This window comes from Budorcas taxicolor, chromosome X, assembly GCF_023091745.1.
Source record: "Budorcas taxicolor isolate Tak-1 chromosome X, Takin1.1, whole genome shotgun sequence".
Lineage (NCBI taxonomy): Eukaryota > Metazoa > Chordata > Mammalia > Artiodactyla > Bovidae > Budorcas > Budorcas taxicolor.
The window spans coordinates 55,326,045-55,353,533 of NC_068935.1; the positions used below are offsets into that span (position 1 = coordinate 55,326,045).

General features: G+C 38.1%; 1 protein-coding gene across 1 annotated transcript in view; it reads left to right on the top strand.

Annotated features, from left to right (window-relative positions):
• The window catches only part of FMR1NB (FMR1 neighbor), a 126,595-nt gene that overhangs the window by 10,061 nt on the left and 89,045 nt on the right, over positions 1 to 27,489 (top strand). Inside the window, exons 2-4 of the mRNA XM_052662633.1 lie at positions 13,400 to 13,519; positions 18,151 to 18,291; positions 20,198 to 20,294. Coding sequence (XP_052518593.1) covers positions 13,400 to 13,519; positions 18,151 to 18,291; positions 20,198 to 20,294 — 358 coding nt within the window. The remainder of the gene's footprint in view (positions 1 to 13,399; positions 13,520 to 18,150; positions 18,292 to 20,197; positions 20,295 to 27,489) is intronic.

The window sequence follows — 27,489 nt, forward strand, 5'->3', positions numbered from 1 at the left end:
CCATTTTGCGGATGAGTAAACTGAGGCAAAGAGAAGTTTACTAATTTGTCCAAGTTGACTAGCTAGTACCTGACAGAGTCAGAATGCAAATTCAGGTCTATTTGAGGCTGAGGCCCAGAAAAGACTGCAGCATAGGTAGACCCTCAAATAAAGCCCTAGCAAAATCCTCCTCAAGCTGATACCCCTTAGCTACTGTTTGCATTCTGTCTCTTCACCCTTTAATCTAGTTCCTCATCTGACATACTTCACTACAGAGCAGGGCTGGCAGCATGATTTTCCAAATGAAAAAGTAGGAGGGGGGGTTCCCCTGTTCAAAATGTATTATGAATTTCAAGATGATAGAAGAACATTAAACCAAGTGTAGGACTGTTTTGGACAAGGCATTGGCAAACCACTCCAGTACTCTTGCCTGGAAACTCGCATGGACGGAGGAGCCTGGTGGGCTGCAGTCCATGGGGCCGCTAGGAGTCGGACACGATTGAGCGACTTCACTTTCACTTTTCACTTTCATGCATTGGAGAAGGAAATGGCAACCCACTCCAGTGTTCTTGCCTGGAGAATCCCAGGGACGGGGGAGCCTGGTGGGCTGCCGTCTACGGACACGACTGAAGCAACTTAGCAGCAGCAGCAGCAGCAGCAGGACTGTTTTAAGAATCACATTCTGTAGATTGCACAGGTCACATACCCATGAAGCCCACAGCTTTGAGTCTGTTTTATTTTTTCCCTTTGAAACTTAGTTAGATTTTCAGTCTTTTTTTTTTTGGTAACAGGGAAATTAAAAAATAAAAATTCTTTGTGACAGGGAAACATAATTGATTCTTTACCATTTCTTGTTGCCATTTAGGAATGCTGGTTCCTAATCTTTTATTTGCTGAGCTTAACGAGTGTGCAGATGCAAATTAGAAGCATAGAGGATGGAATTATTCTGCATATGTAAAACAATGGGGGAGGGGAAAGAGTCTGGAGCCTAATAAGGTGAAGAGGAAGCTCTGAAAAGACCTGGGTACTGGCTGATGGGAGATTCTGGAGAGAGAAAAGGACAGCTGTTTCTGAAAATGAAAGAACAGGGATATCAAAGGGGATTTTTATAAAGGTTTGCCATATGGTGAGTGATGTCAAACCTTGTTTGGTGTCATGGTAGTTTTTCTATACTAGTCATGTATATTTTTTTCTACACTTTCATAATAAATACATAAATAGTAAAAATTAAATACACCCATAAATATTCAGCTGTGTTCCACCTAAAATCAAATCATGTAATGCTGATGATACTTATACATACTTTGGGAAATAGTGCTCATGTTAATTTAAAAATAATTGTCTTTCAGAGTAGGGAAGAGAGCAGTGGTAGGGAGCAGATTAAACATGCTGGAGGCTTTTGGTTCAGGCTGCTGCTGATAGGTGCTTACCTGAGTAAAACATTTAATTGCCTCTTCCTTTTGTACTCATTGAAGTGACCAAAAGATCTGTAATAGTTGAAAACTCAGAGAGCCAAGAAGGGTGCTATCATTATTTATATACCAGGAATTTGGAGGGATTTCTGAAAGATAGCCAAGCTAGACACTACTGAGAGAAGTTGCAGCAGACCTGTATTTCACTTCAGCTAAAGCCAAGCCTGTCAGGCAGGGTTTGGAGGCTAGAGTACCCTGAGTTGGAGATCAGTCTGCATCCTGCAAGAACTCCAGAGAGCACACTCCCTGCAGAAGGCAACCTAGTATGGAGACTCAGGTCACTTTATGCTGCTGCCAGCTGATACTTCCTTCAAATGGCGTGTTGACAAGGGTAGTCAAGGTCGGCACTGAGTGAACAAATGGCAGTACAGAACACAAAGATGCTGTCAAGTCTCCTTCCAACTGTAGCTCCTTTCCTGTATGATGCAGAGCAATGAGCCCTCTAATCTGGCAAAATATGGCTGGCACTGTTAATCTAATTTCTTGTTCCCTGGGCTTCCAAGCCCCTTGTATGGCCAGTTTTTTTTTTGTAAGCTGAAATATCTCAGAGAGGTCAGCTTCTGTTTAAAGTAGATCCTCTACCCTATATTGTATTGATAGCCACTTTCCTCATAGCACACATTGCAATTTATAGTTATTTCATTTGTTAGTTTAGTTTTTTTTGTTTTCTCTACTATATCGTAAGCTTCATGAGGGTAGGGACTTACCTGATTTGTTCACTGATATATTCCCAAAACCTCAACTATAATAGGCATTAGCTGAGCCAGAAGGGAGGCCCAGGAATACTGGAGTGGGTAGCCTATCCCTTCTCCAGCGATCTTCCCAACCCAGGAATCAAACTGGGGTCTCCTGCATTGCAGGCGGTTTCTTACCAACTGAGCTATCAGGGAAGCCCATAATTATTTGTTAGTTTACTTTTTTTGGTTTCTCCACTATATGGTGAGCTTCATGAGGATAGGAATCTTACCTGATCTGTTCACTGATATATTCCCAAAACCTCAAATATAATAGGCACTAAAAACATATTTATTGAACAAGTAGGGGTTAGGATAAAACAGAACAAAATGAGGTATTTTTAACATTGCCAAGATACTGTAGTACACAGTGAAGACAAAACTATAATGAATGAATATTTATGCATAATGCTAAAATACGTAAGACAGATGGTCTTAGAAATTGAACTGGGAATGGACAAATATACAATTGGAGTGGCAGACCATGATACACATATTTTAGTCCTTGACAGAAAAAAGTAAAAATATTGACCATTTGAATAATACAGTTAGATTGATTTATCATGTATAACATGTCCGACTCGATGGACGTGAGTTTGAATGAACTCCAGGAGATGGTTATGGATAGGGAGGTCTGGTGTGCTCCATTTCATGGGGTCGCAAGGAGTCAGACACGACTGAGCGACTGAACTGACTGAACATGTATAACAAAGTTCATACTCATATAATAAAGTTCATATTGCAATAAAGTACCCTACAGGCTGAGAATATACACTCAGGTACGTGTGTATGGAAGCTGGTCTCATTAAAATAAGAAAGAATATTTTCATTGATATAAAGGAGATTTAAAAATTGCAAGTGAATATTCTTATGATTCCATCTTGATAATTACTTTATAAGCAAATGATTTCCTAGGAAAATTAAAATAAACTCATGAGCATGAAGCAATAGTTATTTTCTATAGAATAGAACCGTCTAGAAAGGAACCATCCCCCTTCAAAACTTACAGACTCAGACTATTTATGGATGAGTTTTTCCAAACCTTTAATGGATCAAATATTTCTTATTCTGTTTAAACTGTTTAAGTATAGAAAAAAAAAGATGAAAAGCTTCCCGGATTATTTTAGGAAGAAGATATAACCGTCATGCCAAAACCTATAGAGATAGCAAACAACAGAAAGCTGCAGGCACACTTGACTTAGAAATGTTGATCCACAAATTCTGTATACAGCATTAATACTTTGGGCTTTATTTCAGGAATGCAAGAATATTTTAATACTGGGGAATATGTTAATGTTTAGCAATTAAGAGGCAAAGGAAAATATCATGATAGTAAATATTAAAAGTGTTTGATAAAATCCTACTTCCATTCTTGCTTAAAAATAAAGGAAAATAATAGAAAATTTATAGTAAACTAGGACTAAGGGAGTACATTCTTAATTTAGTAAAAAAATTCTTTCTTAAGCCAGAAATTTCTGTCTTCATCTGTATTTAGTGATATTGTGGTTGTATAGATCTGAAATGAAACTGAAGACCAATGAGCACTAAGGAGAGTCAAACAAAGTAGTAAGTTAGAAAATAAACTCCTTACCTTTCTTACATACCAGCAATAATCAGCTAGAAAATATGATGATATAGATCATATTCATATAAAAAGAAAATATACCTGACATATGGAAATAAGTGTAGTAAGAATGGTATAAGACCTATATGAATGTAACTGTAAACCTTACTCAGGGAGATAAAAAAGAGACTTGAATGAGTGAGATTCTTGAGTGAGGTAATTTTGTACTATTATCCATTCTATCTCAATGAATCTACATTTAAGAAAATTCAAACCAAGTATAAAATGCACACAATAAATGTTTTTGAATGAATGTTAAATAATGAACATAATTACCATAAAAATATTATTAGGATTTTTTGAATTGACAGAATGATTCTAAGTTTCATCTAAAAAATTCTTCAGAGTTGAGAATAAAATTTTGGTAATGAGGATTAATGAAAAGATTGCCAGATCAATTACTAAATCTTGTGACAATCAAAGATAAATTATAACAGTGGTAGTGGTACATGAATGGATAGTTTAATGGAACAAAATAGGAAGTCAAGAAACAAATCTATGACTGAGGACTTAGAATATTCTGGTGATATCATAAGTAGGAAAGGATGGATTTAATAAATGGACTTAAGAAAACTGAAAAAATGTATTCCTACTTCATATATAAAAATATTTTCTAGGAATTAAAGATTTACATTTAAAAAGTGAAACTACATCTTCTCAAATGCACATGGAACCTTCTCCAGGATAGATCACATCCTGGGCCATAAATCTAGCCTTGGTAAATTAAAAAAAAAAAATTGAGATCATTCCAAGCATCTTTTCTGACCATAATGCAGTAAGATTAGATGTCAATTACAGGAGAAAATTTTTAAAAATTCCAACATATGGAGGCTGAACAACACACTTCTGAACAACCAACAAATCACAGAAGAAATCAAAATAAAAATCAAAATATGCATAGAAATGAATGAAAATGAAAACACAACAACCCAAAGCCTATGGGACACTGTAAAAGCAGTGCTAAGGGGAAGGTTCATAGCAATACAGGCATACCTCAAGATACAAGAAAAAAGTCAAATAAATAACCTAACTCTACAGCTAAAGCAACAGGAAAAGGAAGAAATGACCTCAAGGTTAGTAGAAGGAAAGAAATCTTAAAAATTAGGGTAGAAATAAATGCAAAAGAAATAGACCATAGAAAAAATGAAATCTAAAAGCTGGTTCTTTGAGAAGATAAATAAAATTGACAAATCATTAGCCAAACTCATCAAGAAACAAAGGGAGAAGAATCAAATCAACAAAATACAAATGAAAATGGAGAAAACACAACAGACAACAGAGAAATACAAAGGATCATAAGAGACTACTATCAGCAACTATATGCCAATAAAATGGACAACTTGGAAGAAATGGACACATTCTTAAAAAAGTATAACTTTCCAAAACTGAACCAGGAAGAAGTAGAAAATCTTAACAGACCCATGACAAGCACGAAAATTAAAAGTGTAATCAGAAATCTTCCAGCAAACAAAAGCCCCAGGACCAGACAGCTTCACAGCTGAGTTCTACCAAAAATTTAGAGAAGAGCTAACACCTATGCTACTCAAAATCTTCCAGAAAATTGCAGAGCAAGGTAAACTTCCAAACTCATTCTATGAGGCCAACATCACCCTAATACCAAAACCAGACAAAGATGCCACACACACACACACACACACACACAAAAATACAGACCAATATCACTGATGAATATAGATGCAAAAATCCTTAACAAAATTCTAGCAAACAGAATCCAACAACATATTAAAAAGATCATATAGCATGACCAAGTGGGCTTTATCCCAGGGATGCAAGGATTCTTCAATATCTGCAAATCAATCAACGTAATACACCACATTAACAAATTGAGAGATTAAAACCATATGATTATCTCAATAGATGCAGTGAAAGCCTTTGACAAAATTCAACATCCATTTATGATAAAAACTCTCCAGAAAGTAGGCATAGAAGGAACATAACTCAACAGAATAAAAGCTATATATGACAAACCCAGAGCAAACATTATCCTCAATGGTGAAAAATTGAAAACATCTCCCCAAAAGTCAGGAACAAGACCAGGGTGCCCACTCTCACCACTAGTATTCAACATAGTTTTGAAAGTGTTGGCCACAGCAATCAGAGCAGAAAAAGAAATAAAAGGAATCCAGATTGTAAAAGAAGTAGTAAAACTCTCACTGTTTGCAGATGACATGATCCTCTACATAGAAAACCCTAAAGACTCCACCAGAAAATTACTAGAGCTAATCAATGATTTCAGTAAAGTTGAAGGATATAAAATTAACACACAGAAATCCCTTGCATTACTATACACTAACAATGAGAAAACTGAAAGAGAAATTAAGTAAGCAATTCCATTCACGATTGCAACGAAAAGAATAAAATGCTTAGGAATATATCCACCTAAAGAAACAAAAGACCTATATATAGAAAACTATAAAACACTGATGAAAGAACTCAAAGAGGACACTAATAGATGGAGAAATATACCATGTTCATGGATTGGAAGAATCGATATAGTGAAAATGAGTATACTACCCAAAGTAATCTATAGATTCAATGCAATCCCTATCAAGCTACCAATGGTGTTGTTCACAGAACTAGAACAAATAATTTCACAATTTGTATGGAAATACAAAAAACCTCGAATAGCAAAAGCAATCTTGAGAAAGAAGAATGGAACTGGAGGAATCAATCTGCCTGACTTCAGGCTTTACTACAAAGCTGCCATCATCAAGACAGTATGGTACTGGCACAAAGACAGAAATATAGATCAATGGAACAAGATAGAAAGCCCAGAGATAAATCCACGCACCTATGGACACCTTATCTTCGACAAAGGAGGCAAGAATATACAATGGAGAGAAGACAATCTCTTTAACAAGTGGTGCTGGGAAAACTGGTCAACCACTTGTAAAAGAATGAAACTAGAACACTTTCTAACACCATACACAAAAATAAACTCAAAGTGGATTAAAGATCTAAACGTAAGACCAGAAACTATAAAACTCCAAGAGGAAAACATAGGTAAAACACTCTCATAAAGAGGATTCTTAACTACTGGACCACCCAGGGAAGTCCAAAAACATTTTATACTTTTCAATTTCCCAAAACATCATAAAAAATATAAAGGTAACTGACTGCTTTGAAGAATATTTCCAATGTATGTGGCAGATTAAGAGTTAAATTCTCTACTATACAACAAATATATGAAAGAGATCAGCTCTCTGATAACTAAAGGTGCAGATTAAAACAAGGAATACCATTAGTTTGGCCATCAAATTGACAAGCAACAACAAAAAGGTGAAGGTCCAAGAATGTTGGCACTTGCCTGCACTGCTGGTAGATGTATACTTTGCAGCAGCCTTACTGGAGGGTAGTGTGGCCAAGGTCAAGAGCTATTCCTTAAGAATTTATCCTAAGGAATTTTTTTATAAATATCTGCAGATATATAGCTCCAGTGATAATTGTTACATTGTAGAGTTCTTTATTTTTTTTTATTAAGATATAATCTACATCTAACATTATATTAGTTTCAGGTGTACAACATAGCGATTTAATTTTTGTATGTATTGTGAAATCACCACAGTAAGTCTAGTTAACATCTGTTACCATACACAGTTACAAAAAATTTTTTTCTTGTGATAAGAACTTTTAAGATTTACTCTCTTGACAACTTTCAAATATGCAGTACCTTATCTCAGGAGTTAATTATTTGATAACTGGAAGTTTGTACTTTTTGACCCACTTCACCCAATTCTCCCACCCCACCACATCTGTAGCCACCAGTCTATTCACTGTATCTATGAGTGTTTTAGGCAGTGTTCTTTCAGTTCAGTCTGACTCTTTGCGACCCCATGGACTGCAGCACACCAGGCCTCCCTTTCCATCACCAACTCCCAGAGTTTACCCAAACTCATGTCCATTGAGTTGGTGATGCCATCCAACCATCTCATCCTTTGTCTTCCCCTTCTCCTCCTGCCTTCAATCTTGCCCAGCATCACGGTCTTTTCAAATGAGTCAATGAACACTCAGGACTGATCTCCTTTAGGATGGACTGGTTGGATCTTCTTGCAGTCCAAGGGACTCTCAAAAGTCTTCTCCAACACCACGGTTCAAAAGCAACAATTCTTCGGTGCTCAGCTTTCTTTATAGTCCAACTCTCACATCCATACATGACTACTGGAAAAACCGTAGCCTTGACTAGACAGACCTTTGTTGGCAAAGTAATGTCTCTGCTCTTTAATATGCTGTCTAGGTTGGTCATAACTTTCCTTCCAAGGAATCTTTTAATTTCATGGCTGCAATCACCATCTGCAGTGATTTTGGAGTGCCCCCAAAATAAAGTCATCCACTATTTCCACTGTTTCCCCATCTATTTGCCATGAAGTGATGGGACAGGATGCCATGATCTTAGTTTTCTGAATGTTGAGCTTTAAGCCAACTTTTTCACTCTCCTCTTTCACTTTCATCAAGAGGCTCTTTAGTTCTTCTTCACTTTCTGCCATAAGGGTAGTGTTATCTGCATATCTGAGGTTATTGATATCTGAGGTTATTGATATTTCTCCCGGCAATCTTGATTCCAGCTCGTGCTTCCTCCAGCCCAGCATTTCTCATGATTTACTCTGCATAGAAGTTAAATAAGCAGGGTGACAATATACAGCCTTGACATACTCCTTTTCCCATTTAGAAGCAGTCTATTGTTCCATGTCCAGTTCTAACTGTTGCTTCCTGACCTGCATACAGATTTCTCAAGAGGCAGGTCAGGTGGTCTGGTATTCCCATCACTTTCAGAATTTTCTACAGTTTATTGTGATCCACACAGTCAATGGCTTTTGCATAGTCAATGAAGCAGAAATAGATGTTTTTCTGGAAATCTCTGGCTTTTTTGATGATCCAGCAGATGTTGGCAACTTGATCTCTGGTGTCGAGACCCCCTCGACAAGCACTGTTTCTGAAAGCACGATATGGCAAGAGAATGAGAAACAAGACACAAGAATTCAGTGAAAAGCGAGGATCAGGGGACCAACACCACTCCAAGGTGAAGGTGCCGAAACTGAATCTAAGCCAGCTTTATTGTACTTTCAGCCATGAATGAAAGAATATGCGGGGAGTTAAGCTCATGTGGCCTTCAGGGCCAAAGAACAAAATGATCATTAACCACTGAGTAACTAAGAAACAGTAGTCAATAACAAATCAGTAACTAAGACTAATATTCTTATCTATAGATTTTCCACCAGATACGTAAAACATGTGAGTCTGAGATGCCAGTTGAGAAACAGTCTGGGGTCGGTTTTCTGAACCCAGGATCATATCTTGTTTTCAAGACTATGAACTCTTCCCTCTGGACTTGTTCCAAGAGTCTCATGCCTTATAGCATCCAGTTTATCAATAATTATAAATTTCTTTTGTGGCCCTTACCGGGGCATGCTTTTCTTTTATTCTTCCTGTCTCCTACACTCTGGTTCCTTTGCCTTTTCTAAAACTGGCCTGAACATCTTGAAGTTCACGATTCACATATTGTTGAAGCCTGGCTTGGAGAATTTTGAGCATTACTTTACTAGTGTATGAGATGAGTGCATTTGTGCACTAGTTTGAATATTCTTTGGCATTGCCTTTCTTTGAGATGGGAATGAAAACTGACCTTTTCCAGTCCTGTGGCCACTGCTGAGTTTTCCAAATTTGCTGCCATATTGAGTGTAATATTTTCACAGCATCATCTTTTAGAATTTGAAATAGCTTAACTATAATTCCATCACCTCCACTAGCTTTGTTCATAGTGATGTTTCCTAAGGCCCACTTAACTTCACATTCCAGGATGTCTGGCTCTAGGTGAGTCATCACACCATCGTGATTATCTGGGTCATGAAGATCTTTTTTATACAGTTCTTCTGTGTATTCTTGCCATCTCTTCTTAATATCTTCTGCTTCTGTTAGGTCCATACCATTTCTGTCCTTTATCGAGCCCATCTTTGCATGAAATGTTCTCTTGGTATCTCTAATTTTCTTGAAGGGATCTCTAGTCTTTCCCATTCTATTGTTTTCCTCTATTTCTTTGGACTGATTGCATTGCTGTGGAAGGCTTTCTTATCTCTCCTTGCTATTCTTTGGAACTCTGCATTCAAATGGGTATATCTTTTATATTCTCCTTTGTTTTTCCCTTCTCTTCTTTTCACAGTGTTTTGTAAGGCCTCCTCAAAGAGCCAATTTGCTTTTTCGCATTTCTTTTTCTTGTGGATAGTCTTCATCACTGTCTCCTTTACAATGTCATGAACCTCCATCCATAGTTCATCAGGCATCCTGTCTATCAGATCTAGTCCCTTAAGTATTATTTCCCACTTCCACTGTATAATCATAAGGGATTGACTTGGTCATAGCTGAATGATCTAGTGATTTTCCTGACTTTTTTCAATTTAAGTCTGAATTTGGCAATAAGCAGTTCATGATCTGAGCCACAAACAGCTCCTGGTCTTGTTTTTGCAGACTTTATACAACTTCTCTATCTTTGGCTGCAAAGAATATAATCAATCTGATTTCACCGTTGACCATCTGGTGATGTCCATGTGTAGAGTCTCCTCTTGTGTTGTTGAAAGAGGGTGTTTGCTATGACCAGTGCATTCTCTTGGCAAAGCTCTATGAGCCTTTGCCTTGCTTCATTCTGTACTCCAAGGCCAAATTTGCCTGTTACTTGCTTTCTACTTTTGCGTTCCAGTCCCCTATAATGAAAAGGATGTCTTTATTGGGTGTTAGTTTTAAAAGGTCTTGTAGGTCTTCATAGAACCGTTCAACTTCAGCTTCTTCAGCATTACTGGTCGGGGCATAGACTTGGATTACCATGATATTGAGTGGTTTGCCTTGAAAACGAACTGAGATCATTCTGTCATTTTTGAGATTGCATCCAAATACTGCATTTTGTACTCTTTTGTTGACTGATGGCTAGTCCATTTCTCCTGGGGGATTCTTGCTCACAGTAGTAGATACAATGGTCACCTGAGTTAAATTCACCCATTCCAGTCCATTTTAGTTTGCCGAATCTTAAAACATCGATGTTCACTCTTGCCTACTTCTGTTTGACCACTTCCAATTTGCCTTGATTAATGTACCTAACATTCCAGGTTCCTATGCAGTATTGCTCTTTACAGCATTGGACCCTGCTTCCATTACCAGTCACATCCACAACTGGATGTTGTTTTTGCTTTGGCTCCGTCCCTTCGTTGTTTCTGGAGTTATTTCTCCACTGATCTTCTGTAGCATATTGGGCATCTACTGACCTGGGGAGTTCATCTTTCAGTGTCCTATCTTTTTGCCTTTTCATACTGTTCATGGGGTTCTCAAGGCAAGAATACTGAAGTGGTTTGCCATTCCCTTCTCCAGTGTTCTTTGTAATATCAATAAATTGTAAAAAACTTAAATGTCTTTCTATGGGAGAAATTATCAACTCATTTATAATAGAGTTGTATAATGGAATGCTGTTATTAAAGATAATGTTGGAAAACCCTTAATGATATGGACAAATCCTTATTATGGAATGAGGATGGATATCCTCTCCCTTTATATAGGAGGGAATCATGCAAGTAAAACTAAAACCAGATTGTTCTGAAGTGGTAAGGAAGGAGATAATGTTTATAATGTCTAAAACCTTGATTTTTTTTTTAAATCAGTAAATAATGAAGCCAGCATATTTGCCAAGAGTTTCTGTGATGGCATCTGGTTTAATTGGAATACATACTGTTTCCAAGTTGTTAATTGATTTGGCCTCTGAGTGTCAAGGACTTCTCTGGAAACTTAACTGGTAAAGAATCCGCCTGCAATGCAGGAGACCCCGGCTCGATTCCTGGGTCTGGAAGATCCTCCGCAAGTGGAGGCTACCCACTCCAGTATTCTTGGGCTTCCCTTCTGGCTCAGATGGTAAAGAATGCACCTGCAGTGCAGAAGACCTGGGTTGGATCCCTGGGTTGGGAGGATCCCCTGGAGAAAGGAACAGCTACCCACTCCAGTATTCTGGCCTGGAGAATTCCATGGACAGAGGAGCCTGACAGGCTACAGTCCATGCAGTCGCAAAGAGTAGGACATGACTGAATGACTTTCACACCGAATGTCAAGACTCAGTTCAGTTCAGTTCAGTCACTCAGTCGTGTCTGACTCTTTGCGACCCCATGAATCGCAGCACGCCAGGCCGCCTTGTCCATCACCAACTCCCAGAGTTCACTCAGATTCACGTCCATCGAGTCAGTGATGCCATCCAGCCATCTCATCCTCTGTCGTCCCCTTCTCCTCCTACCCCCAATCCCTCCCAGCATCAGAGTCTTTTCCAATGAGTCAACTCTTCACATGAGGTGGCCAAAGTACTGGAGTTTCAGCTTTAGTATCATTCCTTCCAAAGAAATCCCAGGGCTGATTTCCTTCAGAATGGACTGGTTAGATCTCCTTGCAGTCCAAGGGATTCTCAAGAGTCTTCTCCAACACCACAGTTCAAAGGCATCAATTCTTCAGCACTCAGCCTTCTTCACAGTCCAGCTCTCACATCCATACATGACTACTGGAAAAACCATAGCCTTGACTAGACGGACCTTAGTCGGCAAAGTAATGTCTCTGCTTTTGAATATGCTATCTAGGTTGATCATAACTTTTCTTCCAAGGAGTAAGCATCTGTTAATTTCATGGCTGCAGTCACCATCTGCAGTGATTTTGGAGCCCAAAAAAATGAAGTCTGACACTGTTTCCACTGTTTCCCCATCTATTTCCCATGAAGTGATGGGACCAGATGCCATGATCTTTGTTTTCTGAATGTTGAGCTTTAAGCCAACTTTTTCACTCTCCTCTTTCACTTTCATCCAGAGGCTTTTTAGTTCCTCTTCACTTTCTGCCATAAGGGTGGTATCATCTGCAAATCTGAGGTTATTGATATTTCTCCCAGCAATCTTGATTCCAGCTTGTGTTTCTTCCAGTCCAGCATTTCTCATGATGTACTCTGCATATAAGTTGAATAAGCAGGGTGACAATATACAATGTCAAGATGATGTCAAGACTATCAGAGGCAAATTCACTATTGTAGTCAACAATGGCATGTTCCGGCCTATAGTTTAAACATCTTAAAATGTATTTTTAAATTAATTTATTTAAACTTAATACTGAGTTTTTTAGTTTCACAGCAAAAACGTATTCTGATTATTAATTGTACCTAGCTGCTATGAGTTTTCTTGCCTGGAAAATCCCATGGACGAAGGAGCCTGGTAAGCTGCACTCCATGGGGTTGCTAAGAGTTAGACACGACTGAGCAACTTCACTTTCACTTTTCACTTTGATGCATTGGAGAAGGAAATGGCAACCCACTTCAGTGTTCTTGCCTGGAGAATCCCAGGGATGGGGGGAGCCTGGTGGGCTGCCGTCTATGGGGTCGCACAGAGTGGGACACGACTGAAGCAACTTAGCAGCAACAGCAGCAGCAGCAGCTGCTGCTGCTATGAGTTTTAAATACAATGTCTGTTAGTTCTTAGACTTCCCATGTTTAATTTAAGCAAAGGTAATTTCTTTTAAAGGGTCAAGGAAGGTGATAACTTTATGTTCGGGTTAATAATTTCACTTTTCTTAAGGGTTTACGGATTCTGCATCTGCAAATAACTATATTCTGTGGAGCAGTGAAAATGCTGATGGACAATCTCTGAATGAAACTTCTGCCTTGAGATCTCTGATAAGATTTTTCTTTCCAACAAGTAAGTTCCTGTTTTATTTTATTCCTCTCAGTGTCCTTGTTTTGAAAACAGTAGTTAAATGTTTAGGAGGCAGTGTAGTTTATTGGTATTGGAGTGAGATACACGAGTTTTAATCCTGACTCTGCCCTTTGCCTTAGGCAAAATAACCTCTGAACCTCAATGTCTTCATCTTTAAAATGAAAATGCGTATCAGAAATAATTGTGAAGATAAATTGAGGTGGTATTTTAAGGCATTCTGTAAATGCTTGTTATTCTTTATATAATACTTTTCCTTTACAAATTTCTAAACCTCAGTTTACCTTAATGGCATTGCTTGAAATTTAGTCACTGACCCAGTTTTGTGAAAGCAGTGTCTTCTGTGGCATTAATCAGGGTTCTCTGTAGCTCTAATATTATGGAATATACCAGATGTTTCCCCATCTGTTTTTTTTTTTTTCAGTACCAAACCTCCTGTTTTTATTTTTTTAATATAAATTTATTTATTTTAATTGGAGGTTAATTACTTTACAATATTGTATTGGTTTTGCCATACATCAACATGAATCTACCACAGGTATACATGTGTTCCTTATCCCGAACCCCCCTCCCTCCTCCCTCGCCATACCATCCCTTTGGGTCGTCTCAGTGCACCAGCCCCAAGCATCCAGTATCATGTATCGAACCTGGACTGGTGATTCATTTCATATATGATATTATACATGTTTCAATGCCATTCTCCCAAATAATCCCATCCTCGCCCTCTTCCACAGAATCCAAAAGTCTGTTCTATACATCTGTGTCTCTTTTGCTGTCTCACATATAGGGTTATCATTACCATCTTTCTAAATTCCATATATATGCATTAGTATACTGTATTGGTGTTTTTCTTTCTGGCTTACTTCACTCTGTATAATAGGCTCCAGTTTCATCCACCTCATTAGAACTGATATAAATGTATCCTTTTTAATGGCTAAGTAATACTCCATTGTGTATATGTACCACAGCTTTCTTATCCATTCATCTACTGATGGACATCTAGGTTGCTTCCATGTCCTGGCTATCATAAACAGTGCTGCAATGAACATTGGGGTACACGTGTCTCTTTCAATTCTAGTTTCCTTGGTGTGTATGCCCAGCAATGATAAAAAGTTCAGGTTTCAAGTCACATTATCTTTGTCTTTTTGTGGTTCTGTATATAATGTGTTTATCAAGCACATGATGGCTCCTGAGATTAACCACAAATAAACACGTTTCATTTTGTACAGCATGTAGTGCCTTTTCAAGGAGAAAGTTCAAATAAATTGACATATGTGAATTACAAAGGTGAAGCTTTTATTAAAAATCATGCAGAGTTTATTCTAACAAAATCTGATATACAAATATAAGCACAAAATTGTGTCCATTGTTTAATTCCAGACTCTACCACTGAATTCTTCTATGACTTTGCATAAATCTCTTCATGTTTCTCTATAGAGATTTCAAGTTCAAAACAAGCATTATAACACCTACTACTAATGAGAATAGCAAAATAAAGAAACCAAAGTAATTTGTTTAAAAGTACTTCTATGGTTAAATTGATTGGAGAAAGAGAAGTCTGATAAGATGGTTTGTTGTGAAGCTAAGAGAATAGTTTAATGAGTGTTGGAGTTGGTCATAAACAACAAATGATGATTCAAGCTTTAGAGCTCAAGAAGATAGCAGATATAAACTATCCCAAGCTACTTATAATAAGTACATTATACAAACACTGAAGCCACCTTTAAAAATAGTCAAAATAAAATATCTGCATTTATGAAATACTCCTCCAACCTAGTGCAGTAAGTTGAGTGAAAACCAATTTATAAATTGATGTTTTTGCCCAGTAAAATCAAACTGTCCCATTTTAAGAGCAATATCTTACCTAGGTTGATTCAGAGCTTCCCTGCTGGCTCAGACAGTAAAGAATCCACCCGCAATATGGGAGACGTGGGTTGGGAAGATCTGGAGGAGAGCATATCAACCCACTCTAGTATTCTTGCCTGGAAAAATCCATGGACAGAGGAGCCTGGCAGGATACGGTCCATGGGGTCGCAAAGAGTCGAACATGACTGAGAGACTAAGCACAGCAGAGGTTGATTCACATCTTTCAACAGTGATTAAATATTAATACTTATAAAATGTACATACCTTATTCTCAAAAAAGAAAAACAATAAGTTCATAAAATACTTTTAGCCAATATATTTCTTCCCTTATGTAACTAAAAATGAATATCCGTCCCACATAAGCACTAGCAAAAAGACTGTCATTTCATTGTTAGACTGTTTTTAGTATTTTAGTAGGCATAGCAACCCACTCCAGTATTCTTGCCTGGAGGATCCTATGGACAGAGGAGCCTGGCAGGCTACAGTCCATGGGGTCACAAAGAGTCAGACATGACTGAAGCAACTTAGCATGCATGCAGAGTAATAGATTCATCTCTTGCAGATTTAAATGATAATGTTGAGACAGACAGGGAACCTTGAGAGGTCCCATAGTCCTTCTCCCTTTGGACAAAATCATATACTTACAGCTGATAAAAATTGTTCTACCTTTTTATTATTCAAAATTAGTGATTTGAATCTGAAAGCTGATTTTAGTATCTGGCATAAACTCCAGATACTAATTTAGATATAAAATAACAGAAGCCCAGCATTAGAAAGGGACCTTACAGATGATCTAGCCCAGTCTCTTCTATGATTTAAAATCTTTTCTTGTATGATTTTCATTCTTGGACAGTGGTCTTTGAACAATACCAATAGTACTCTTGCCTGGAAAATCCCATGGACGGAGGAGCCTGGTAGGCTGCAGTCCCTGGGGTCGCTAAGAGTCAGACACAACTGAGCGACTTCTCTTTCACTTTTCACTTTCATACATTGGAGAAGGAAATGGCAACCCACTCCAGTGTTCTTGCCTGGAGAATCCCAGGGACGGGGGAGCCTGGTGGGCTGCCGTCTATGGAGTCGCACAGAGTTGGACACGACACGACTGACGCGACTTAGCAGTAGCAGCAATAGTAAGGAACTCAGCACACAGGAAGTTCATCAGCTCTCTGACCAGAGCCTGACAGTTGTCACTCTTTCTTGAGTGTGTGATGTCCAGGACTGCACATGGTATTCCAGATGCAGTCCATCCTGGGGAGGAGAGTCACTCTGGGCCTGGCAAGATTGAAGAACAACCTGTTTAGAGTATAACAACAAAGTAGGCTAATCTCTCACATGTGTAAAATGTTTGGGAAATGAGTATCCAGGCCAACCAGTAATGTATTAAATTTGTAACCTCGGACAAGTTCCTCTGATCTTTTATTTCTTAATTTTAAAACTGGAGATTATAAAACCAATTTTAAGAGTTTGTTGTGAAGATTAGAAATAATATGTGTAAAGCAAGATACTTGGCCCAAATAGATGACTAATGAATGGTAGCTGTTATTATTTTTACCTGAGCTTCAGGAATTGTCAATCTTTAAAGAAGCAGAATATAATAAGAACATACCAGGAGGTAATAATATAACCATTATGTTGTTTTTTGCTGATGTTGAAGTGCTTTAGACTGATTGTAAAACATCACTTAGTGAGTGAAGTCGCTCAGTCGTGTCCAACTCTTTGCGACCCCGTGAACTGTAGCCTACCAGGCTCCTCCGTCCTTGGGATTCTCCAGGCAAGAATATTGGAGTGGGTTGCCATTTCCTTCTCCAGGGGAACTTTCCGACCCAGGGATCGAACCCAGGTCTCCCGCATTGCAGGCAGATGCTTTAACCTCTGAGACACCAGGGAAGCCCAAACATCACTTAACTACTTTTCTAAGTCTGTAGTTGTTGATAATATTGGAGATTGATTCTATGCTGACCTTAAGCCATACTGTAGAGGTTTTCTTTTTGAATAAAAATCTGATATCTGCCTATTTAGTTGTCATTGGTTTCTCATATAAAGCAGGATGTTTTTAAAAAATCAGCTGTTTGAGCTTGTGAATCTTACAGATTCAGTTATGTATGAACTTACTGTAGTTGCATGAATCTTGGTATTCATGCCATAAATTATTGCCTATTCAGAATTAGAGTTGTAACTTAAGGCCAAAAGGAAGAATCTTAAAACATATTGCAGTGCCAATATGATTAAGTGTTGACAGAAACTAGGTTGATGCCAATAATATTACTTTATTTTCTAGCAGTGAATGGTGTGAATTTTACTTGCATTCATTTTCATTGATGAATTCAGTACATTTCTGTAGCTTAGTAACATTGAATAAGAGGGTATCTGTGGTATTCTTTTAACAAGGTGTTAGTTTTAAAGGCATTTGGCCTGTTCTAGCTATTTAACACCTTCTGTTCTGTGTTATATTTGTATCACTACTGCTCAACTTATGTTTAAAGTAATTTTAAAACTACCTTACCAATGATCTGTTAACAATTTATATTTTTCTGGAGTTCATCTAGAATTGGAAATGTGATGTTAAGTAATTTTGTGATAACTTTTATTTTTTCAGCATTCATTACTATTTGTATATGCCATTCAATCTTTTCTTTAAATGTACAAGCTGGTTTTTTTTTTCTTTGTTTTTGTCTTTCATAATTATTTAATTTAGGGAGAGTGCGTATTAACCATGCTGAAATCTCTTTCTTGCATTTTGTTTCTAAAAGCATGCGTTCCAGTGGAGGGTCAGGTGCTAAAGCCTTGCAAGCAGGGGCAAGATCTTAACAAGGATGAATGTTTGAAATACAAATGCTGTTATTCTTCACTCAAGACCACTACGGTTAGCTGTTTTGCCCCGCTGAGAGACAGTAAGTTAATCCTTTTACATTTATTATATTTCTGTTTTTTAAAATTGAATAAACAGGTCACAATGGCATATGTTTACTGTTGGATCTCTTAGCTTAACCCTTAAAGGAGGCTCCCAGCCCTAGAGCAATACTACCATCTGTAGAAAGGCCTGGAGACCTCTATTCATGAGCTGTTTCTGCTTAGACCTTAGGTGTGACTATGGCGGGTTTTTGTTGTTGTATTTATTATAATTTTTCGGCCAAGTGGCATGTGGGATGTTAGTTTCTGAACAGGGATCAAATCCACACGCCCTGCATTGGAAGCATGGAGTCTTAACCACTGGTGCCTGCATGCTCAGTTGCTCAGTCAGTTGTGTCTGACCTTTTGTGATCCCATGGGCTGTAGCCCACCAGGATCCTCTGTCCATGGGATTTTCCCAGCAAGAATACTGGAGTGGGTAGCCATTTCCTCCTCCAGGGATCTTCCCTACCCAGGATCCAACTCGCATCTCCTGCATCTCCTGCCTTACAGGTGGATTATTTACTGCTGATCCAATGGGGAAGCCCCTTAATCACTGGACCACCAGGGAAGTCCTAACTGTTGCATTTTGAGTTTGTTTTAGTCATTATCTTCTCCCATAGATCACAGGCTTTACGAGATGTAACCATCCATGTGCCTGGGAGACAATACCAGTCAGGCATGCCTTAGCTTACTTTCTCTTCCCACCTTCTCTTCCTGAGTAGAATTCTTCTCATTTATCTTTTTCTTCAGCATCTCAGTATGTAACAGTAAATTGAATGTTTCTTGTTAAGTCTGTTGATCAGTTTCTTTCTTTGTTATTTTGTTTATGAATTAGATTCTTCTCTTAAGATTTTTTTTTCTTTACAATGTTTTGAGCACCAGACCATCTGCTTTTGCTCCTTCATTTGGATAGTGGGGACATACTACCAGTTGGTCCCTTGATGGACATATTTGATTGATATGATTAAGCACTAACAAATGGTACTAAAAGGATGCATGCAGAACAGTGTCTTAGGTTAATATAGGCCCCATTCAATTGTTGCTGCTGCTGCTGTTGCTAAGTCACTTCAGTCGTGTCCGACTCTATGCGACCTCATGGACTGCAGCCTATCAGGCTCCTCCGCCCATGGGATTTTCCAGGCAAGAGTACTGGAGTGGGTTGCCATTGCCTTCTCTGCATTCAATTGTTGAGCATCTAGTATTAATGATAGAAACCTAAACTCTATCGTGAATATAGTATTACAGTTTTAACAGTGTCACATGGTGTTATAATTCATGCATTGATTTAGTCTTTATATTATGTGTGAAAAAGCATTTGATTCTTGTAGAGGGAAAAATTGAACCATGACTTACAATCCCCCAATCATATTAGAATGCATTTCCCAATGAATATAAGAATAAAATATACTTAATCACCTGCAAATTTTTGATTTTTCATTTAATATAATGTTTTATATTTAGAAGTAAACATTTAAGAAACCATTCCTTTCTCAAGTTAGCTATTCATAGATTGATTCACTCCCTGAGTATTCAAGAATGTATAACATATGGCCAAGGAAAAAACATGCTTACATCACAGGAAGAAACATATATAGTCTGAATAGTAATAATCTAGTATATTAACAGAAACAGGATTGTTTTGTTAAGGCTTCCTTTGGGGTTGTTGTTCAGTTGCTAAATCATGTCCATTGGAGAGAACACACAAACTGAACCTTTAGTTGTGTTCCTAGAACATTTCATAAACTCCTGCTGCTTATAGAGTACCAATGATATTTACCTGCCATGTAAGAATATCTCATTTTACTTTATTAACTAATAGTTTTTAAATAAAGACTTTATGAAAGAGCTCAGATTTGCTTCTCTTGCTTAAGTCATAAAAGTAACAGGATATAATTAAACCACCAGAGCCTACGCAGATGTTCCGGATGTTTGGGTTTGGTGTGATAAGCATGATATTCCTGGGATGTCTGCCCATTTATTGCTGCTCTTTTTGCTGGAGGAGGTAAGCAAACAACTTTTATTTGCCAATTGCTGAGTATACTTGAGCATTCCTGTGTAGGCACATTCATTCATAGCTTCAAAAGTACAGGGATTACGTTTCGGTCCATTTTGCTTAACAGAAGGTAGCTTGGGAAAAAGTTAAGTTACCAGAATATTTCTTCATGCACGCTATTTTAATTTTTCCACCCATTTAAGATATCCTCTTGCATGTCCTAGTTTGTACATTCCCTCATCAAACAAAACAAAATCCCAATTGAAAGGAAAAATAAATCAGCGAGGTGAGGGTATGTGGAGTAGAGGTGGTTAACTGCAAATCAAAAGGATTCCCAGAAGCGCTACTCTCCATATAATAGATGGTCATCTACTGTTGGGTTTGAAAGCCTTGATCTGACTTCAAGCCAATTTGTATCAGATTTCTTATCAAAATCCCAGTGGGCTGTTGGCATGATGCTTGTAAGTTTTTTTTTTTTTTTTTTTGAAATAGCTTCCTGCGTACTGAGACAGAGTGTGTAGAGGTAGAGAGCAGGGCCAGGACTAAGATGGAGTGAGTGAGGCGCTCACTGTCAGGTTTGTGCAAGTGCAAGGTTGGCACTAGCACAACCCTGAGAACAAGTACCTATTAAATTTTCTGATAAAATGCCTGTTGAAGATTAAGCATCTTTTATGTTTTTATTCGAGTTAGATTTCACTGGAAGATTTAGACTATACACGTTACCTTATTTTGCATAAAGATTCTATCTTTTTTCTTTTCTGTACCTTTTTTTTTGAGTCTAGTGAATCTGTCATCTTCCTCATTGTATTTTCAATTTATAGCAAAGTGCCTCAGATACAGTGGATGCTTAATATATTTTTGTTGAATAAATGAGTATTTGAACAAATAAAGGAATACAGTGGATGGAGATGGCTAGCCTGGAAGGCAGTTCTATATTGATTTAAAAGTTCTCATGCTTTCATAACTTTCTCAGACAAATTTGAAGACACTGTTGGATCACAGCCTTTCTTTCAGCTTTTCCAGTTTGCATATAACTGTCAATTTTTTTCTCAGTTTTTACTTAGTTTCCTATACTGAGTGAGTTACCTCTATTCCTAGGCTTATTTCTTTTGTTTCTTTTCACAGGTGAATGGGAATAGGAGTAGAATCTTTGATACTTTCATCTTCCCTTCAGAGCTTGTGTTCATGTAAAAGAAAACCCATGAGTAAAACTGAAATATTATTTCTTAGAAATAGGTGGCTAGGATTCAGTTCAGTTCAGTCACTCAGTCATGTCTGACTCTTTGTGACCCCATGGACTGCGGTACAACAGGCCTCCCTGTCCATCAACAACTCTCGGAGTTTACCCAAACTCATGTCCATTGAGTCGGTGATGACATCCAATCATCCCATCCTCTGTCGTCCCCTTCTTCTCCCGCCTTCAATCTTTCCCAACATAAGGGTCTTTTCAAATGAGTCAGTTCTTTGCATCTGGTGGCCAAAGTATTGGGAGTTTCAGCTTCAATATCAGTCCTTCCAATGAACACTCAGGACCGATCTGCTTTAGGATGGACTGGTTGGATCTCCTTGCAGTCCAAGGGACCCTCAAAAGTCTTCTCCAACACCACAGTTCAAAAGCATCAGTTCTTCAGTGCTCAGCTTTCTTTATGGTCCAACTCTCACATCCATACATAACTACTGGAAAAACCATAGCCTTACTACACATACCTTTGTTGGCAAAGTGATGTCTCTGCTCTTTTTTTTTTTTTTATCTGCTCTTTAATATACTGTCTAGGTTGGTCATAACTTTTCTTCCAAGGAGTAAGTGTCTTTTATTTTCATGGCTGCAGTTACCATCTGCAGTGATTTGGGAGCCCCCAAAAACAGTCTATCACTGTTTCCACTGTTTCCCCATCTATTTGTCATGAAGTGATGGGACCAGATGCCATGATCTTAGTTTTCTGAATATTGAGCTTTAAGCCAACATTTTCACTGTCCTCTTTCTCTTTCATCAAGAGGCTCTTTAGTTCCTCTTTGCTTTCTGCCGTATGGGTCGTGTCATCTGCATATCTGAGGTCATTGATATTTCTCCTGGCAATCTTGATTCCAGCTTGTGCTTCTTCCAGCCCGGCATTTCTCATGATGTACTCTGTATATAAGTTAAATAAACAGGGTGACAATATACAGCCTTGACATACTCCTTTTCCTATTGGGAACCAGTTTGTTGTTCCACGTCCAGTTCTAACTGCTGCTTCCTGACCTGCATACAGATTTCTCTGGAGGCAGGTCAGGTGGTCTGGTATGCCCATCTCTTTCAGAATTTTCCACAGTTTATTGTGTTCCACACAGTCAAAGGCTTTGGCATAGTCAATGAAGTAGAAATAGATGTTTTTCTGGAACTCTCTTGCTTTTTTGATGATCCAACGGATGTTGGCAATTTTATCTCCAGTTCTTCTGCCTTTTCTAAAACCAGCTTCAACATCTGGAAGTTCACAATTCAAGTGTTGTTGAAGCCTGGTTGGAGAAATTTGAGCATTACTTTACTAGCGTGTGAAATGAGTGCAATTGTGCAGTAGTTTGAGCATTCTTTGGTATTGCCTTTCTTTGGGATTGGAATGAAAACTGACCTTTTCCAGTCCTGAGGCCACTGCTGAGTTTTCCAAATTTGCTGGCATATTGAGTGCTGCACTTTCACAGCAGTCTGTTAGGATTTGAAATGGCTCAACTGGAACTCCATCGTCTCCACTAGCTTTGTTCCAAGTGGTGCTTCCTAAGGCCCACTTGACTTTGCATTCCAGGATGTCTGGCTCTAGGTGAGTGATCACACCATCATGATTATCTGGTTTGTGAAGATCGTTTTTGTATATTTCTTCTGTGTGTTCTTTTTCTTTTTTTTCTTTAATTTATTAAGATTAATTTTTTTTATTATTTTACAATATTGTAATGGTTTTGCCATACATCAACATGAATCCGCCACAGGTATACACGTGTTCCCCATCCTGAACCCTGCTCCCACCTCCCTCTCCATACCATCCCTCTGGGTTGTCCCAGTGCACCAGCCCCAAGCATGTATTCTTGCCACTTCTTCTTAATATCTTCTGCTTCTGTTAGGTCCATACCATTTCTGTCCTTTATTGAGATTTTCTTTTCATGAAATGTTCCCTTGGTATCTCTTAATTTTCCTGAAGAGATCTCTAGTCTTTCCCATTCTGTTGTTTTCCTCTATTTCTTTGCACGGATCACTGAGGATGGCTTTCTTATCTCTACTTGCTCTTCTTTGGAAATCTGCGTTCAAATGGATATGTATATCTTTCCGTTTCTCCTTTGCTTTTCCCTTCTCTACTTTTCACAGTGATTTTTAAGGCCTCCTCAGTGAGCCATTTTGCTTTTTTGCATTTCTTTTTCTTGTGGATGGTCTTGATCCCTGTCTCCTGTACAATGTCATGAACCTCCATCCATAGTTCATCAGGCACTCTATCAGATCTAGTCTCTTAAGTATTATTTCCCACTTCCACTGTCTAACCGTAAGGGATTGATTTAGGTCATAGCTGAATGGTCTAGTGATTTTCCCAACTTCTTTCAATTTAAGTCTGAATTTGGCAGTAAGGAGTTCATGATCTAAGCCACATTCAGCTCCCAGTCTTGTTTTTGGAGATTGTATAAAGCTTTTCCATCTTTGGTTGCAAAGAATATAATCAGTCTGATTTCGATGTTGACCGTCTTGTAATGTCCATGTGTAGAGTCTCCTCTTGTGTTGTTGGAAGAGGGTGTTTGCTATGACCAGTGCATTCTCTTAGCAAAACTCTATAAGTCTTAGCCCTGCTTTATTTTGTACTCCAAAGCCAAGTTTGCGTGTTACTCCAGGTGTTTCTTGACTTCCTACTTTTGCATTCCAGTCCCCTATAATGAAAAGGACATTTTTTTTGGGTATTAGTTCTAAAAGGTCTTGTAGGTCTTCATAGAACCATTAAGCTTCAGCTTCTTCAGCGTTATTGGTTGGGGCATAGACTTGGATTACCGTGATATTGAGTGGTTTGCCTTGGAAACGAACAGAGATCATTCTGTCTTTTTTGAGATTGCATCCAAGTACTGCATTTTGGACTCTTTTGTTGACTATGATGACTACTCCATTTTTTCCTGAGGGATTCCTGCCCACAGTAGTAGATATAATGGTCAGCTGAGTTAAATTCACCCATTCCAGTCCATTGTAGTTCGCGGATTCCTAAGATGTCGACGTTTACTCTTGCCATTTCCTGTTTGACCAGTTCCAATTTGCCTTGATTCATAGACCTAACATTCCAGGTTCCTATGCAATATTGCTCTTACAGCATCAGAGCTAGCATTTTGCCAAGCAATTTAGAGTGTCTGATATATTCTGACTTGTATAATACCTCTGTTATGGCCCCTCCTAGTGTTCCTCTGCCAAGGTATGGGGATGTTAAAGTACACTGGATTTTTCTCTAAAATGAATTCCAGAGGATTATCCCTTGATAGGAATATATATTCTTCTTTTTAGATAATAAACTGCTTGAGAGACTTAAACAATGTGAGTAGTATGTATATATTGAACACCATAAACTTTGGTTTACTATGATTTATTTATTTACTTACTTATTTTATTATTTTGTGTAACAGTAGTAGGTACCTTCAGTTGTCCTGAGCTGTTTGTTGCAGCCTCAGAGCAGGTGTCAGTTTCAGCTTGCTGCTTAGCTGAAGTTTCAGGAACAATGGATGGCTGAGGGTGGATGGGGCACTGGCAGTTTTTCCTGATAAGCTGATTTTAGAGTCAAGGGCAATCATTGTGTTAGACTACAGATCCTATCCTTGATACCAAACAAGGAGTTTAAATGAAGGCCAAAGTCTGCTAAATCCTTCTTTTGGGGGGCAAGGTGTCTTTTTAGAGCTATCCCGTTAACTCACTTTCTGTTTTCCATCTCAGAGAAGATTCCCCCTGGAGAAGGGAATGGCTACCCACTCCATTATTCTTGCCTGGAGAATCCCATGGACAGAGAAGCCTGGCAGGATACAGTCCATGGGGTCTCAAAGAGTCAGACATAACTTAGTAACTAAACAACCACCAGCAACCTAAGGAGAGCTATGTTGTACTTAGTAGCTCAGTCGTATCTAACTCTTTATGACCCCATGGACTGTAGCCCGCCAAGCTTCTCTGTCCATGGAGACTCTCCAGGCAAGAATACTGGAGTGGATTGCCATGCTCTCCTCCAGGGTATCTTCCCAACCCAGGGATTGAACCTAGGTCTCTTGCATTGCAGGCGGATTCTTTACCATCTAGGCTACCAGGAAAGCCCCAACCTAAGGAGCTAACAACCTGCAAGAGTTGGAGGGATGAAAAATAAGAAATAATATGAAGAGAGGGGAGAAATGAAAGCAGTTTATGTAAAGAGAATAGTCACTTTCCAAAGACAAATGCATTTCGTTTTTAATGTCTAATTCACGCTTTCTACAATTGACCATATTCGGTCACTACTTATGCTAGATATTAGGATACAGAAATGTCTTAAGAGATGGATTTTCATTTTGAGGAACTAAATATACCTTAAAACAAATCCCAATCATGACATACTAAGAACAATAAAAGGTGGAATATAATTAAGGATTAAAATGAGTGGTGACAGTGACTTGTAAAAGTTCTGAGCCATTGGGGATCAGGTTGAATGGAAGAGAGCAGGTGGGCTCCATGATGGAGATGCTATTTGAGCTAAATTTCTGAAGGGAGAACAACATTTGGGCTAGGTGGGAAGGGGGCTCTCCCACAGAATTCATTACATTCAGATGTAGTCTCCCTAATAATGTAGACCCCTTAAATGCCTGTCATTTCTTAGCAAGTGTGGCTGAACTTTGCCCCTTTAATAATCTATAACTGAATCTGTAGTTTACTTATTTTGTGTGTGTAGTTTACTTCTACTTGACTTGAGTTCAAATGTAAACAGAGAAGCTAGTTTGAACTGGTTCACATATACAATAGGGAGCAGAGAATATTAGTGAAAAGCTTTTTAAGAATTTGCTAGGGATAGACTTATTAACTTATATATAAGATGCATTTTGAAATTCATTATGTCCTCAAAGGTTATGTAAGATCTATTTTTATTCTCATTAATAGGGATCAGAAGCTTCATTAGGTTTAAGTGTCACTGGTAGACTTAAGACTTACATAGAGATGAAAAGCAAAAATATCAGGTGGATTGGGACAAAAGGAAGCAGGTGGGGGTCTAGAGTGAGAGAGAAGGCGAGTGGCTGAATTATTCCTGTTACAGTTGTAGAGTGCCAAGAACAGTAGTTTCAAGTGCGAATTTAGCTTCTAATATTTACCTGTTTTTATATAAAGTTTAATCTGTATTTATATGCCAGTTAAACATCTGTTTATTATATAGGGATATGATACCTGAGTGTATACATAGCTTTGGCAAGGGGAAAGATTCAAACACTGTAATGCAATGCCTGTTCAAATCAGATGAAATGTATTTTCATGTTCTTTTTCTTCCTATCAGATTGAATTTGTAACCTCAAATTAAGAAAATTCAGCACTCAGTGTGAAAATGACAAGACTATGTTTCTTCCAACTAATAAAACAGTGTTTTTTAAGATTGTAGATCATCTGATACACAGATGATGTAAATAGCACATCCCCCATACTCTTTCAGTGTTGCTGCTTGCCAGATGGCTGCTACTGAAAATTTCTACATTTAGACAAATCCTGCTGAGTGATTCTCTGTATTATAATGTGGTTTTCATTATGTAGACAGTCTTATTACCACTTACTTTCATAGAATGGGAGGTAAAGAATTGGGAATAAATATGCCAAAAACTGCCTAAAAATCATGACCCATTGAATTTTAAAAATGAGCATTTATATTTTCAAATCCCCATGTTTGTTTGTCTCATTATACTGTACAATATAATTAGTAATGTTATTTTGGAAAGGTTTATGCAGTAATTAGCCAACTGCTGAAAGGTTCGAAGTTCCTAGGATTATAGACATGAATTCAAAGAAAGGAAATAGAGTCTATAAAAAGTATTGCTGGGCTCTAAGAACTTTGATAAAATATGATCAGATGAGAAAGTGAGCAACTGGAACCCTTCTTGAACATGAGTCACTATAGATTTGAAATTCACATAACACCAGTTCTTATTGGACCCCATTAAAGGTAATTTAGTTATTGAAATAATAAGAGAACCTCATTATATGCGGATCATATGTCCGAGG